Source organism: Lutjanus erythropterus, chromosome 6, assembly GCF_056507025.1.
Source record: "Lutjanus erythropterus isolate fLutEry1 chromosome 6, fLutEry1.hap2, whole genome shotgun sequence".
NCBI lineage: Eukaryota > Metazoa > Chordata > Actinopteri > Lutjaniformes > Lutjanidae > Lutjanus > Lutjanus erythropterus.
The window spans coordinates 25,672,385-25,688,637 of NC_139322.1; the positions used below are offsets into that span (position 1 = coordinate 25,672,385).

General features: G+C 42.1%; 1 protein-coding gene across 7 annotated transcripts in view; it reads left to right on the forward strand.

The window, feature by feature from the left end:
- casz1 (castor zinc finger 1) overlaps window positions 1–16,253 on the forward strand; it is a 211,358-nt gene that overhangs the window by 146,658 nt on the left and 48,447 nt on the right. For 3 of the 7 annotated variants that reach the window (XM_084721382.1, XM_084721377.1, XM_084721383.1), the window contains exon 1: window positions 5,184–5,342. The exons of 3 other annotated variants lie outside the window; for them this stretch is intronic. In XM_084721382.1, coding sequence (XP_084577508.1) covers window positions 5,264–5,342 — 79 coding nt within the window. In that variant the 5' untranslated portion in view covers window positions 5,184–5,263. Of the gene's footprint in view, window positions 1–5,182; window positions 5,343–16,253 lie in introns of those variants that run through there. One more of the 7 variants, XM_084721376.1, reaches the window with a different exon arrangement.

Sequence of the window (16,253 nt, forward strand, 5' to 3'; positions counted from 1 at the left end):
TCTTCCTCTCTTTCGGGGTTGAGAACTGGTGCCTAGAAAATGAGATCTCCCTTTCTCCCCCCCTCTGACACACCCACACACAAATAAACATAAAAAGCTAATTTGTTAGCGCCCTCATTTCAGAGGCCTGAGCAGGAGAATATTGTTGGGGGGAAAAGTAATGCTTTGTCAAATGTTGACATGTGTTGCAAACATGGGGCCTTCAGCAGCAGCAACAGCAGCAGCAGTGTTTTGTAGAGCGGCTCAGGCACATTGTCGGCACATGAAGAGAGGATGCTTTGAAACAAGATTAGCCTCCAAATGGCCCTGCCCCCCCCCCCCCATCATACCCCTGTGCATAATGTGTGTGTGCGTCTGCTGTAAGATGCTAAATGATCAGATCCACTGAAATATTTGTGGGCCTGTTTTCTCGCAGAATGAGTCTGGGTGTCATGTGCTGTATATCACTGTACAGCTGAAGGTGTGTGTACACATTTGTCCCGCTGCAAGGCCCCATTGTCTGGCACACAGTTTAGCTTTGGTTTCGTGGGCCAAAAAGCACACACGTCCCTGTCACTGAGGCTGTGTCCCCTTGGCTTTGGGTCAGGGTGACACTGGGCTGGGGGGAGGAGAAAAAAAAAATCCATCACCCCCCACACCCTGCCCCCACAAAAATGAATCAAAATTGGAAAACAACATGCAAGGTCCGCCTAATACAGGAACACTTGCAATATGCTGATGTTTTCTTTTGCACACTGTGTTTGCTAAATTGCCTTTGACTGCGTGCATCAGTAATGAAACTTTATGTCCTTGTGGAGAGGGCAGCAAGTCCGTTCCAGTTAGGACCGGGACGATCTCTCCTGTCTGGCTTTTGTAAGACTTTTTTTTTTTCTAATACGTCCTTATGAATAAATGAAGCCCATGAAGTCATTTTTTCCATATTTGTGTAAATTGCTTTAAAAGCATTTTATCATGTCATAAAAAAGCGCAATTGATCTGCTGGGCTTAGCCCATTGGACAGCTGTGTGTTTTGTTAATGGCCACTTTGCTCCAAGCAGCTTATTAAAAAATTTATATATAAATGCTAAAATTGCATAAATTATTTAGATACAGTAAGCATTTTTTTGTTTTGGTCAGGCAGGGAGGGGCTGTTATCAGTATGGAAATTTACCATAGTATATTATCTGCTGAAATATAGTAATATATCTGCCCAGACACATATGTGTCCTCCTCACTGCACCCCCACACATGCAGAGGCGCAGGGAAAAAAAGTATATATTTTTTGATGACTTCGTTTCAGCAACCACGGAATGTCACCCATATCCTGGTTGATTGTACTTTCGAGTTTTATGATGTTTTTCCATTGATTTGTTTCCCCGGCGCAGCTGCCGACCTCTATTGAGGGACGAACGTAATCAGCGCTGACGCAAATTAGATGGTTATTCGTTTCGAAAATTGACAGAAAAACAATAAAAAAGATGAAATGCTCCCAAATCAATAGATATAATGAAATTCAAATAATCCGAGAGATGAGGTCTCCATGGCAACTGATAATGTGGAAAAGAAAACAATTTAATAAAGGACAGACACGCTTTGAAAACAGATTGGGGAGGGGGGTGGCTGTAAAGCGGGGAGAGGAGAGGAGAGCAGAGCAGAGGAGAGAGGAGGTGGGGAGATGGAGGGATAGAAAGAAGGGAGGTGGAGGGGTGTTTGTGGCTGTAGTGGTTGCTCTATAGCTTGTTTCCCCCGGCGTGTGAAGGATCTGTGTCTGTCCCAAGGACACTGGAATAATTAGAAAAGCTTTCAGGCCAGAAAGTGCAGATTCAGGTTTTAATACACAAAATTATTTCAGGGGCAGTGAATCGGAAAACCATTTGTTGGTGACCTTCCTGAGAGGCCTCCCCCTCCCCGGTACAGGGCAAGATGGAGGCTATGTGGCAGCACTGCCTGAGTTATGGCATATTTGTGTTTTTATAGAGGCAGGGGGAATGGAGTTGGGGAAGTTGGGAGGAGGGATGTGGGGGTAAAATGTGTGTGTATGGTTGTGTTTCAGTGTGTGTGTGTGTGTCCATGAGATTGGGGGGTGGGTCATAGTGAGACCTTCATGTTCTCTGTGCGTGTGTGCGTGTGCGGTTCTGGCAGGAGTTTGGGCACAGGGAGGGAGAGCAAAGACAAGAAGGGAGAAAGTGCAGCGAGAGAAAGGGGGAAGTTGCAGATCCGGCTGTATTTACAGATCAGTTGTCAAAAGGAGCCATTTAAGGGGAATGCGCCCGTTCCTGCACCGTGACAGGCGAGGTGCCTGTTTAAAAAGCAAAAGACAACTATGAACCTGAGAGGGAGATAGTCAAACACAGGCTTTTTCTGTTGAAGACAGACAGAGCAGGGGGTGGCGAGGGAAGCGAGTGGGTGTTAAGTGACTTCATTTGTAGTCTATTTAAGGTATGTTTTACTTGTCCTTGTGCTGCTCCTCCAACATCTAATACAGGGGCTGCGTTCTAGTTAGCACAGCAAGGGAATAATGATTGAGTGCATCGTTCTTATTTCCTGTAAATACAAATGACTTTCCTTCATCTGCCTAAAAACTTGTATTTGATTTCAGTCTTGCTGTCAAGGGAGATTTGTTACTGATGCAAACAGTGATAAGAGTCAAAACCAAAAGCGCGGCTCTGTTGCCCTCATTAGCTTATCACAACCAAGTATGTACACTTTCTGGTGGCTTTATTCAACATCCGTGTCCTGCTCTTATAACATCCTATTTTCTTTATTACTCTTTGTCAACGTTTTGAAGGCAGTCTGGCTGGGCGTTGGAGCCTTGTCTGTCAAGGAGTGACTACCATTTTTGTGTCATTAGAAGGCTTTGTTTAACTCAAATAAAGGTGATCCACCCTCTGTTCAAATGATACCAACAAGCAGGTCCGGGATATCACGTCTTGAGTGCAGATACCCTTATCCTGTTCCAGACAGCAATAAATGGAAAAACAAGTCCTTACACACAAAGCTTGGCCTGATAATTACTGTTCTGATATTTTAATAGCATATGATCCAGATCAGGATCACTGCTTTCCTGCAATATAAAGTGTCATAAAAGTTGGGCAATATTTGATAAAAATGTGGGATCAAGTTCCACATCTTGTTAATCTTAGTCCTGCTTTCCTATAATTAGTTTATTGCTTAATATAGTGGATTTCAAACTGGGGTTTGGGGACCAACAGAGGTCCTCCAGTGGATTGTAGGAGGTTCCCAGCGAAAGGAGGAATATGATTTTTAATATCACATTTTTAATAAATAAATAATAAGAAAAGAGCCTGGATCCACTTGAGCTTTCTGACTTGTTAAAAGGAAGTTTTTCCTCACCACAATCGCCTCAGGTGGGAACAGTTGTGTTTGCTCTATTTTAAAAGTGACCTGAGATAACTTGGAACAACAAGGGAAGAAATAGGGGTTTTGATTGGTTGTAACTTATTGTAATCCTATTGATCACACATTATCGATTGATTGAGTATGAAGAGTTTATTATGTTCAAACTCTAAAAAGTAAGAAAGAAAATCACCCAGATGAGATCCCTTAAAACAAAATCCTATGTGGTCAAATGTGAATGTACTGTGGGGCTCCTTGACATAAAAAAGTTTGGGAATGCTTTGGCTTAATACACAATTAAGGTGTATAAATACTCTTCTGTCTACTTTTAAAAAATAGTTTAATTCCTAATTTTAATTAAAGCTACTACAAAATATTGTGTTGATTTTGGAGCCCCCTGTGGACAAAAGCAGTAATGTTTCCTCCGCCATAACCACAAAATATACCGTAAAAAATAAAATTATCTTAATAAAAAAAACTTGTTTTCTTGTTTCATCTGATTTCACGGAGAGTCCGACCCAGTGGCAAGAACGACTATATAGAAATAGCCAGTCTTCTTTCAGATGGTCTCATTTGCTTATGTAGATCATATAGAGGCATCAGTATTAAATTGAGTGTTTTATAGCCAGTGAAAAACTCCTTGTCTACTTTTAAACAATGGTTTCATTCGTATTCTCACTTGATTTTTCAAAAGCATTTTTCCACCTTTAATTCAGTTGTTAACATGATGTTGCACACAGAAGATAATTACAGGCTTATTGACACTCTGATAGTTAGATCTTCCTTTCTTTTACTCAGGGGGAATCTTCTCATATTCAAAGGCAAATGGAGATCTGACATTCTTCAGCAGGACAGCTAATAGTCTCTGTACCGCGATGTGAAAAGTGCCCCACAAGTAGGAGAGAAACTAGAAATTCCCCAGTGTACACTAGCTGAGAGCCTTCAAATCTAACATGCCAGTGTCAATGAAAACTGTTTGTTTTTTTAAATGAAAAAAAGAGGATGAAGCAGAGACCTGAAATACGAGAGCCGATAGGCATCCGCTGTGTGTTTGTGTATGAATGTGTGTGTGTATGTGACACGCACACATAGGGTACAAAGCACATGTTATCACTGTCAACAGCAGCAGTAGCAAACAGCGGCAGTTGTTTTGTGTGTGTGTGTGTGTGTCTGTGTTGTGTATGAGTGAAAGTGTGTGTATGATTGTCTCTCTCTTTGGCTGCTGGCTCTGAGGGACCCACTGTAAGTCAATCTGTTTGTTCATACACCCGTGAGTGTGTGTGTTTCTCTCTGTGTGTGTGTGCGCCACTACTGTACTACACGTCAGGGGCCAGGAGCCAGGACCGAGTCTAGCCGAACAGGGCTGAACAGGGCTGCAAAGAGCCGAGGGCCAGTTCCCTATGCACACCACCCACTTCACACCTGTCTTACTCACACACACTCACACACACACACACACACACTCACACACACAGAGAAACAGCCCATACAGCCTTGCTGCTCGGCACAGGGCTCTCATTGTAGCAGTGACAGGAGGGCGCCCGTTAAGTGGCTCTCTCTTCCTGGGGCCTGTGTGTGTGTGTGTGTGTGTGTGTGTGTGCGCGCGTGCATGTGTGTGTGTGTGTGTTTTGTTCCCCCATGTGACTGTGGGGTGGAGAAGGGCGATGAAGGACCCCTACTGGTAAAGTGGGTAAACTCGCACAGCCTCGACATCTGTGATCGGGAGAGGAAGGCGGGCGGGTGGGGGGTGGGGGGTGGTGAGTGGTGAGGGAAGGAGAGCGGGGGAGGGTAAGGAGGGAGGAGAGATAGACAGCGAGAGAGGAGAGGAGGACAGTGGGAAAGAGGAAAGGAGTGAGAAGGAGAGAGGGAGGGAAAGACAGAGGGAGAGGGGGAGAGAGAGGCTTGGCAGAGAGCAGTTGAGGAGAAAATGCCTTGCTTTGTGGAGAGAATTCTTCCAGGGCAGGAGGGAGAGGTGAGACAGAGCGCAGAGGGCGGTCTGCTGCCAGGTAAGACTCACACACACCTTCCTCACCCCCTCGCTCTCTCTCTCTGTCTCTCTCTCTCTGTCTCCCCCCTCACACACACACACACACACTTGAGTGGAGTGCTACCTCGAGGTGAACGGGTCTGCTACTAGTTGCAGTTGGCATGAGTCAGGCACGCATGTGTAGTAAAGTGGTGGGTGGTGTCAAAGTGTGTGTGTGTGAAAGGGAGAGAGTGTGTGTGTGCGTGTGTGAGTAAGGAAACAGCAGGTGTAATGTTTGCTTTCTGGAAAAAATGTAGTTTTTAATTACAGATGCATATTTGTACTTATAGTGCACTGGATGTCAGTGATGTGTTTAATTGCTTTTAATGGTGTGCTGCTTCCTCAAAAGTTCTGTTGACTTTTTGTGCTCTGCCTCAGTTCCACTTTTTATATTTTACAGTTACGTTTATGACATTCAGTGGTGGAACGTAACTAAGTACATTTATTCAGATACCGCACTGTACAATTTTTATTTTAGTTTACCTAATTTTCTACTTTACATTTTCTACTTTTAATACTTTTACTCCGTTACATTTCAAGGAAATGGTGGGATAGGGGAAATTTTTGGTTTTGTAGTGTTTACTCCACTAAATTTGTTTGATATTTACAGTAAGTAATTTTTTAATGGATTAATATTTTACAAACATACAATATATGATCAGTTTATAAAATATGATACATCCTTACAAATTAACCTACAGTGTGTAAAGCCAAGTAGTTTTAAATGAGCTCCACTTCAACCAGCTACAACACTAAAAAGTTACTTGCATGTAAATTAGGAATAATAATACAACAATATATAACTCTATATAAGTATTAATCTAACACTTGTCAACCATTTATTATGACGAGTACTTTGATTTATGATACTTTTTCTGTATTTAAAGTACTGTTTCTTATTGTTTTTCTTTTTATTTTATAAGCATAAGATTGCATCACATTTTACTTGTAATTTAGTATTTTTAAATTGCAGTGTTACTTTTACTTATTTTCTGGTATCTGAATACTTAATTCACCACTAATTACACACTAGTTAACTTTATAGCAACAAATCTTTTATTTATTATGAAGCCATTTCAGGCTTTTAAAGTGACCCAAGGCTACAAAAATATACTTTATTTGACTTTGAAAAGGAAAGAAAATATGATGTAAATATACTATTCCACCGGCTAAAAATAGAAATTGTTAAAAAGCACCTAAAATCCCTCCAGCCTAACATCAAGCGCAGATGTTTTCGGATGTGATGTGAAGTAATTTGCGGTGTCGGTCGAGATTGATTTGGCTGTTTAGATACAGATGTTGTGATGGAGAGGTTTGTCATCGGAGGGATTTTCCACTCTGCTGATGTAAACAGTGTCTGTTGAACAAAGGCTAAAGAGTCCTTTTCTCCCTCATGGAGACACGGTTCTGAGAGGAATAATCTTCCTCGTGTACAATTAGATTTTCTCCTTTTGGTTAAATAAATACTGTGTCTGTGAACATAAACACAGATTTACATGCGGCCCTGTGTGTGTCTGTCTCTCAGACAGCCTACTGCTGCCTGCAGCCTGGGCCTGATATTTCTTGTCGAGGCCTACAGGAAAGAAAAAAAGAAAAAGAAAAGAGAGACGAGGCAGAAGTTGGCTGGCTCCAACTTCACGCTTGCTGTTTATTTGTTTTTATAACAAATGGAACCGGCTTCCCGAGTGAAAGGTGAAGTCAGAATTGAATTTGGCTTGCGTTACCGTGGCGATCTGGCAACCGCTCCAGTGTCCCATAGGACTGCTCTGGTTGCTGTGTGCCGGGCGCGTGTGTTTGTTATTTAACTGGTGTGTGTCTGCGCTACTGCTCTACGTGCATACTGTGTGTGTGTGTGTGTGCGAGTGTGTGTAGTGAGTAGTGGGTGGTGGTAGCAGCATTCACGAGAGAGACATTTTACTAAGCAGACATTTCCCCCTCTGTTTTCACTCTGACCTGGTAGGAGATTGATGACTGAATTGTGGAGTACATGTTAACAGTAACTGGTGATTTATGAAGATACTTAGGGTAAGTGAGGCCGCACAGGCTGGAGGGGAAGAAAAAGATATAGCCTTTTAAGTTAATGCAAAAATATAGCCTTTTTAAGTAATAATTGTTATTACCACTGCAGGGTTTGGAGAGAGGTCTGAGTTAGAGTTGGATGTGCACAAAGTGCAATGTGAAGCTTTTCCTTTTCCATTGGCCATGTGCCCTCCTTTGTTTCTGGCTTGTTTCTGAACTCCATTCAACATTTCAACTTTTGCAAGGAAAAATATAGTATAAGGAGAATATTACATGCATTTAGACAGATAGATGGATGGATTGATATTTACATTTATTTAGATGGCTGAAATCAAATATTTGAATTGAAAAAAACGACTTTTTTCCTAGGTAAACCACAGTGGAAAACTTCTCTTGGATGAACCCTTGCACTGCAACAAGTGCACTGTGTGTTTTGGCAGCCCCCCTTAGCCAAAGATCCCTCAGAAAATCCGCATGCAATTTTAGAAGAATCAGATTCTTTTCCTCTCCTTGGCTCGTGAACTCCCTTGATATTATGCACCCGGAGAATCCTCCTCTCTATTCAAATATGAGATTCAATCCACTTGGATGTGATCTATAGCATTTTTAAGGAATAAAGCAATTTTGGGGAATACGGAATAGTGCTTCCCCTGGAAGAGGGATGGCTTTCATTTTTTTTCAAGGCACCTCTTAGACTGAGTGAAATGTTTCCCCTGTTCGCTCAGGGACGACTTTATTTCTTACCAGGGATTTAACACTCACTCAGTCCCCTCATAAATACAGCGTCCCTCAGCCCTTCGCTAGCCATAACTCATGCACTAACTCTCTAGCTAACTAAACTCATATAGCAGAGCCAACACTTGTTTGTCTTTTACCTCAGCCTTTCTCTCCCACTCTTCCTCTCTGTCTCTTTTCCTCCTCTCAGCTGATTTATACATGACAGAATCTTCTCTGACTACCGCCTCACCAGGCTCCTGCACTGATCTCCTTGGCCCACTCGTGGAGTGGGGTTTTAGAAGAAATGTGCATTTGAATATGAGCCAGTCTAATCTCCTTGAGGCTATTTAGAGTGAGCCTAATGCTCCAAGAATGAGCGAGAACAACACCGGAGAAAATGCGGACATCCCTCTCAGCGTGTCACAACACAACTCAGGTCTCCAAAGAACGAAGCAAGTCTTTGATTAGCTGATGAAAATCTCTCTGTGAGGCAAATTACGTCAAATTTCTACTTTCAAGACACCTGTTGAAGCCTTCAGTCTCCTTAAAATGTCTTTGTGTGTGGTTTGTTGCCTTTATGACACCTACCTGTGGAATTTTAACTTTAGTGTGTTATTCTAATTGTACAATAAACAGCAGACACACAGCAGCTGATAAACTCTAAAGCCATTTCGCTTTGAGCAGATGAAAGTGCTCAGGTGGGGTATTACAGTATGGTGGAAGCCTTTACTGATCTGGTGCCGATTGGCATTTTGGGAGGAGACAGTCTTTCTGGCGTGGTTCCCGTATTGGTTGTTAACAGCCTGCTGGTACCTTCTGTTCTCTCAACTCCTCAAGCATCTGAAGACCCTCTGAAGTCAAAATCGCCCATTTTGATGTCTCGTGGCAGCACCCGGCGTTTTGTTGTATTTGCGTCTGAAAACACAGGCCCTGCTCGGAGGAATTACCCTCAGCACTCGTTGGTGTCGGATGGGGGAGGAGGGTATCATTCCTCTTTCTTCCCCCCAACTCCCCACTCTCCTTGCTGTCCTTCCTTTCTTTTTGATCTCACCATCAAATCTTCCCCGGTTTTTATGAGTGACGTTTACCCGAGAGCGGCTTGGGAAATGGCTGGCTGAAGAAGACGTTTGAGAAAATGCGCCTGAGCAAGCTATCACCTTTGATAAAGCCATAGTTCCAGTGGGAGAGGAAGAAGAAAGCCAAAGAGTAAGAGCATTGTTGGTAATGAAAAATGCCATGCAAGAGGGAGCATCTCTCTGATCCCGGCCTGTTAAACCAACAATGTATAGTACAACAGATACTGCAGTGGTACATCAAGCACTTCTCTGTTGTCGAACCACAATGAGTGTTTGACCCAGAGGACTGATCTGAATCTGGGGTACCACACTGTGCCTTTATTGCACATCAGCTGGGCACCAAATAATCTCATAATACAGCGCTCACACATGCACAGCGAGTCCCACTGGTGCTGCCATCGACGCTGGCATACCTTCAGCTGTGTCACCAGTTGGCAAAAGCCTGGCAAGGCACTTGAAACTGCAAAAAGAGAAAGAAATAATGGGGAAGTGTAGGGTAGTTGGAGGCACAGAGAGCAAGAAATGTTAGCTTTAGTAATTACTACCTCCATAGAGAAGCAGTGGAGAGGACAGTGAGGCAAGCAAGCGCACGAAGGAGGCCCCGTGTGCAGATAATGAAAGGGTATCATTGTAACTCTGACAGTGTTAATCTTAGAGCGCTTCACAATGTGTGTGTGTCTCTGTCTGGTTGTGTGTATGCTCTGTGCAGCATATGTATATACCGCTGGGGTGTATGGAGGTCGTGGTACAGTGCCATTGATTCTCACCCTACCAGTGAGCCCATCCGGTCCACCTGACAGCACAGTTTATCCAACCATGTTGACAGTTGCCGTCTCTCATGGCTTCTTGAAGACAGTCCTGAAACTCCGCAGCCTCTCGCTCATCCTCACTGGGATCACCTATCAGCACCCGAACATGTCCTCCTTCTTCAGAAGAGCGAGGAAGAAAAGGGGAAAGCGGAAAAAAGGGGGAAGAGCAGTCCAACTTTCTTTGTGCCAGGCTTTTTCTTTTTTCCCTCTTCCCATTTGAAGTTGTGAGACACTCATTTAAGCCTCATTGCACACCAACGCTCAACACACGAGAAAGTGTTATGAATATGTATCAACACAGCATATGGCAGCAGTAGCGCTGGGACTAGGTGTGTCCAGAAGGGTAGAGTGCTGCCGATGCATTATTCTCCATTCAAATTACCACAGTAAGAATGCAGCGGGGAGCTGAGAGGTGTTCACCACCTCTTTAGACGGGGCAGGAGAAGAAGCTGGATCATGCGAAACAGCAGGAACGGAAGAGCTGTGATGAGCACAGTAGTGGGCCAGCTGAGTTTCCTTGATTTGGTAGGTTTTTTCGGCAGGTTCAAACCCAGCACTCGCTGACACGAGCGTGATTAAAAGTGATATTTCTGACACATTAGGATGCGCACGGGAAGTAACCTCCTCTAAAGCGTTCATTATTAGATGCATGACAGACCTGAATATTTATAAAATAGGTTTTAATAATTAATAGCAGCAATCTGCTCCCGTAATTCATCAGATTTGCACTTCAACAGAGTATCCGTTTTCACTTTAAAATAATAATAAGAGGAATATTAATGTTGGAGAAATGTAAAACGGGCAGCTGGATACAGCGCAAATAGGCAAGCACTCCATGTTCACTTCTGAGGCTTTCCTTTAACCTGTCACTTTTCAAATAAAATTACATTTTAAGCCGCCAACGCTGCACCATTTGAAAACCTTCAGTTATTTGTGCTTGACAATTTAGAGAGTGGCTTCTCACAAACATAGCAAGTCATGAAGATAAAGATGCAGGAAACAAAGTGGGTTTGGTGTAGAATGCAAAAGTAGTTGCTGTGGTTTTATCAAAAGCAAATTTATTTGTTTGAGTCAACTTAGCAGCACTTCCTTTTGTATACTGAGACCCAAAATAGACAGCATTCTTTTTTCCTGTAAAGCAGCTTTGCTTGTTTCATCGTTTCACAGTCATTTTTCTTCTTTTTTTTTTCTTCCCTCATTGTGAGTGTTGTTTTATCACACCTTGAAATTCAGTCACGGCACATTCCTCCCTCTACTGAACTCCCAGAAACAAGAATGTTCCTGTTTTAGGTGAAAACTGCCACGTTTAGTTCCGCCTCCACTTTACATTGAACTTTTAGTTAAAGCACACTGTTTTAGTGCTGTCACTGATGCAGCCGTGTGTTTACCCTCGCTGTGGATCGGTTTTTCCTGAGTGTGTACAAATGCCAGTGTGTGTATTTGACAGTGTGTGTGTGTGTCTCAGAGCAGAATGACGTGACCTGCAGCCACTAGACAGACAGAGAGGAGCAGAAGGAGAGCACAGAGCACAATGCCCTGCTGTCTACAAGCCTGGAAGCAGGCACGCAACACACACATACAACAACACACACACTTAATATTGGTCACAGCCACTTAACATATGTGCTTACAGTTTATTGTGCATATACGCACGGTTTAGAAACCACACATGGACACACACACTTTTCAAGTATCATATATCATTTCACTTTCATCTTGCTTATCAGGAAAGTAAAACTAAACTTCTGGCAGCTGAGTCACAGCCACAGGGTCTAAAAAATGCAAATCCCAGGAGCAGGAAGACTCATTCTCATCACTTCCTCTCTTAGCCCTACAAAGAGATGTGTTTTGATCAAAATTTAATTGTGCTTCATTAGAAGAATGCATTGAACATTGAAAGTGTGATAAAAAAAAATAAGCCTTGAGTTTTTAGTGAGCCGTGGGTCACTTTTGGACAGGTAGAGAACCTGCCCGCGCTGACATTTTAACGGGCACCTGTGATTAATTCTGCCGCGTATAAAGTCCAAAAGAGGAAAAGTCTGTCAGGCAGAGCAAATTTTTTAATGGTAGCCAGGGATCGATGTTGTCAGCGCAGGCATCCTGTCTGGAAATACATGCTGTTTTTGGGTAAATGTCACCTCCTTCTTTCTTTTCAAGGAGAGAGAAAAAGAGCATAGGGAGGAGGAGGTGGGAGGGGGTAAGGAGGTCAGCGAGATCTGATGCAAACATTCCAAACCAGGCCGAATTTAGGGAAATTGCTTGAAAAACATTGACTCGCACTCTCATTCACAAGGCCCCCGTATCTGAAAAACAAATTTGAAATGTAACCTTGGAAATCAATTAAGAAGTCCCTGGGAGCTTGAGAAAAAAAAAAGAAGGGAAAGGTCCACCCTTCTTTTTCCTTTCTCCCCCCCCTCCCTTACTTGTCTTTTCCTCTCCTCCACTTAACAGGGACTTGGATCTGCCCATCAGAACTGCCGTGTGTGTGAGGAGGCTTTGTCAGCGGGGGCTTTATTTAATTTTTTTTAACGGCAGAGTGCCTTATATGCTGTCAAAATGTCTTAAGAGTCTTATTAAAGAAATGCCACAGCTCATTTCCTTGTAATGCAATTCATATGCTGGTGAAAGGGGGCATGTCTAAAGATCTAAACAGCTTTGCTTTTTAGGCTTCACATTAGGGGTTATCTGTGAGGGCTTGTCATTGATTGACATTATCTGGCCTGACAGGGCCTCATATCAAGGTTAACCTCATGGACAAAAGTGCCACCCGCACGGACACACAAACGCACTCTCTCACCCACACTCGTAGTCAAATAAGGCACGCTCTCCTCAACTTCCTGTTGAGAAGGGTGGTACGCTACGTATGTGTGTCGGCTTCGTCTGTGTGTGTAAGCCAGGTGGAGATTTCCAGACTTAATTGATAACTAATGGAGCGGCGTGTGCTGAGTTTACCCTGGAGGATTGACACTGTGTGTTTGTGTGTGTGTATGTGTGTGTCCTGTGGAGAGATAGAGGGGTAGGTGATGGTAGGAGGATGGGGATGACTTACTCAGCAATAGAGCCAGACCGATATATTGGTCGACCAATATTATTGGCCCGATACTGGCCTATCACAGCTATAGCATTCTATATTTGTGTATGTGTTGATACTTTTGATATTTGGTCAGTTATCTTAATTCAGTTTTAACATATCCATATATTTTATATATATTTATATATTTATTTGTGAAGATTCTTTTATTAAAGGTGGGCAGCCATCCATCAGGACCAGCGAGAGTGTTAATTACTTTTGAGGGATCATTAAAAAAAAAAAATGCTAAAAGAAAATGCAAAAAAATGTGTGTTCATATTAGGGCTGCAACTGCTGATTATTTTCATTGTCAATTAATCAATTAGTTGTTTGGTCTACACAATGTCAGAAAATGGTAAAGAAAAAAAAAAAAAAAAAGTCGATCTGTGTTACCCTAAGCCCAAGATGATGTCTTCAAATGTCTTATTTTATTAGAATCCTAAAGATATTCAGTCTAGTGTCATAAAGGAGTAAAGAAACCAGAAAATATTCACAATTAAGGAGATGGAATCACAGACTTTGGACTGTCTTTCTTTTATTTAAATATTTGTTAATTAAAGCTACTACAAGGAGGTTTTAACTGGTCATTAAAAAGTCTCAATTTAATACTGATGTCTATATGTTCATCAGAAGCAAACAAGAACATGTGCAAGAACATTGGTTGTTTCTGTATCATGAATCTTAATGCCTACTTCCTGGTCTGATTCTCAGTGAAATCGGATGAAACAAACACGTTTACATTTTCTCAGGCAAAGTTACAATGATTACTATGTTAGCCAATTTAAAAGAAGCAGAAAGAAGTTGTTCTTTAGAAAATTATGTTTTTAATGTTTATTTTTTATGTTTATATTATGGTGGAAACACTTCTGCTTTTGTCCACAGGGGGCTCCAAAAACAACAAAATATGGACGTTCCTTCTAGTAGCTTTAATTTAATAGTTGATTGCTAATCAATTGATTTTTGCAACTCAAGTTTATATATAGAATTCAACCGATATATTTCGATATCAATATTTTTTTACTCCTTAATATCAGTAACAGCCCCAAACATCCAGCCATAGTCAGCAGCGTGGATCTTAATTCTGGTGAATTAAATATCCAAAGATAATGACATGGAGTGACGCACACCAGTGTGGTGGCTCCTGACCTCTTAGGTGAGCAGGCTGTTCACTTCGCTGCAGGAGAAAATGTGTAACTAACACACACATATGAGCACAATACACACTCTCACACACATCTCCCCTTCTCCCTCCCAACAAGCCACAAAGGCGAGGAGAGATCCCCGTGACCAAAATACAACTGAAGCAGTTAATCTGTACAGATATTAGCTCAAGGGCCCTTGAGAGGTGCACCGCTGAGCCCCTTCTCCACTGTACTACCCACACTGCCTTGCTGCCGCACCAAGCACAGCAACCATGAGGGAGAGACACAGGGTCGTCTGCTCATTTACCATGGCGGTTGGCTTATCAAATTGCACTCCTGGTGTCTTGAAACTGAACATGGGAGCTGAGCTTCAAAACAAAGCTGCAGGAATAAATTTCCCTTGTTTCAGTCTCTGGAAGCATGGGACTGTGTGCAATTGTGTATTTTTTAAAGCAAAGTTTTTGCCTCCCGCGACACAAACACTCACAAATTAAGTCATCATCTGGTGCCAGCTGTGAGTCCAGATTTGATGTACAATTTTAACAAGTTAGCCGTGTGTCCCATGAATTACCCTAAGCAGCAAACTCAATAAAAGTTGGCTGTTTCGGTACGTGGCTGTCACAATGGTTCTTGTCACTCATGTCAGATTGTTTTTTTTTCTCCCTTAGACCATTTTAGGCTGTTTGTCCTCTGTTCTGGAAAACACCATAATTACCCTGTTTGTGATGAAGCTTGAGGGCGTATTTGTCCTTACATTTCAACTTTCCTGCCTGATTGCCCTGAAGTTCAACGTCTTTCCTCTTCCGTCTGCACTTGAAATATACATTGTTTTCATAAGCCATTGTCTTAGTGTTACTGGGGCCGTTTGTTTCTGCCTTTGTCCTGCAGCGTCTTCTTTGTGTTTTGCGGCGGTGTGATGGGAGCGTGGCACTTGGCTGAGGGCTTGTGTTTGATAACAGCCCATGGACTGAGCTGCAGTGTGATAGTCCAAACGGGTCCTTCAAGGTCAGCGCCCCCAGAAAGACAGCACACAACGTGCAAGGTCACATTCTAGACTAAAAGCAATAAGTGCTTTATTGATAGAGAAAAAAAAAAACAACAAGCAGGCAGATGTGCAACCAACTGATTAATAATAAAATACATTTGTGAGAGAGAGGGACAGGGGGAGGGTAGAGGGCAGGGGAGAGAAGACAGCTACCTCCTGACTTTTATGTCCATGCGTGTGCCTGCATGCATGTACTGTACAATGTGTTTCACATTGATCATGTAGTGGAACCTAAAAAAATCTATCAGAAATGCGGTGGTTAAAAAAAGAACAAAATGTGACAGGTTGGTGCTGGTGGCAGTTTCCCAGGCACGCAGTCTATCTCTTGTCATGCCTGAATCATTTCATATCATTGCTGTAGTTCAGAGTTGGGAAGCAGCAACTAAGTACAAATACTTGGTTACTGTACTGCAGTTGAGTTATCATGTTTCTGTATTTTATTTAAATATTTATTTTTCTGACAACTTTTTACTTTTAGTCCCTACATTTTTAACATGAATATCTGTATTTTCTACTCTTCATATTTTCAAAACAGGCCTATTATTTTAGCTTTATTGCATTTGAGGGGAATTATTGGCTATTTATTCTTTTCAATGTGCGCCAGCTTCTCAAAATGAAGACTGATTTCAGCCTAAATAGAAGGCACAAAAACAACTAGAAAAGAGGGTTAGTGATCTGTTTGTGCATATCACACACAACAGATGTAACAAGACAAAAAACAATGTAAAAGACGTGAAATGATTAAAACAACATAAAAGATGAAACAAGACGAAAACAATGTAAAATACATAAAAATAGTAGATAATAGTAGAAATACTTTGAGTACATTTCAGAGCCTGAACTTTATCACTTTTACTTGAGTAAAGAAGTTGAGTAAGTACTTCTACTTTTCGTCTTTTTCACACCAGTATATACAGTTCTGCTTGAGTAAAGTGTTTACTTTTGCCCCATCAGCTGCAGTTTGTGTGATTAAGTACAGTGTGAAAGTACAGTTTAACAGAAGATCACAAACA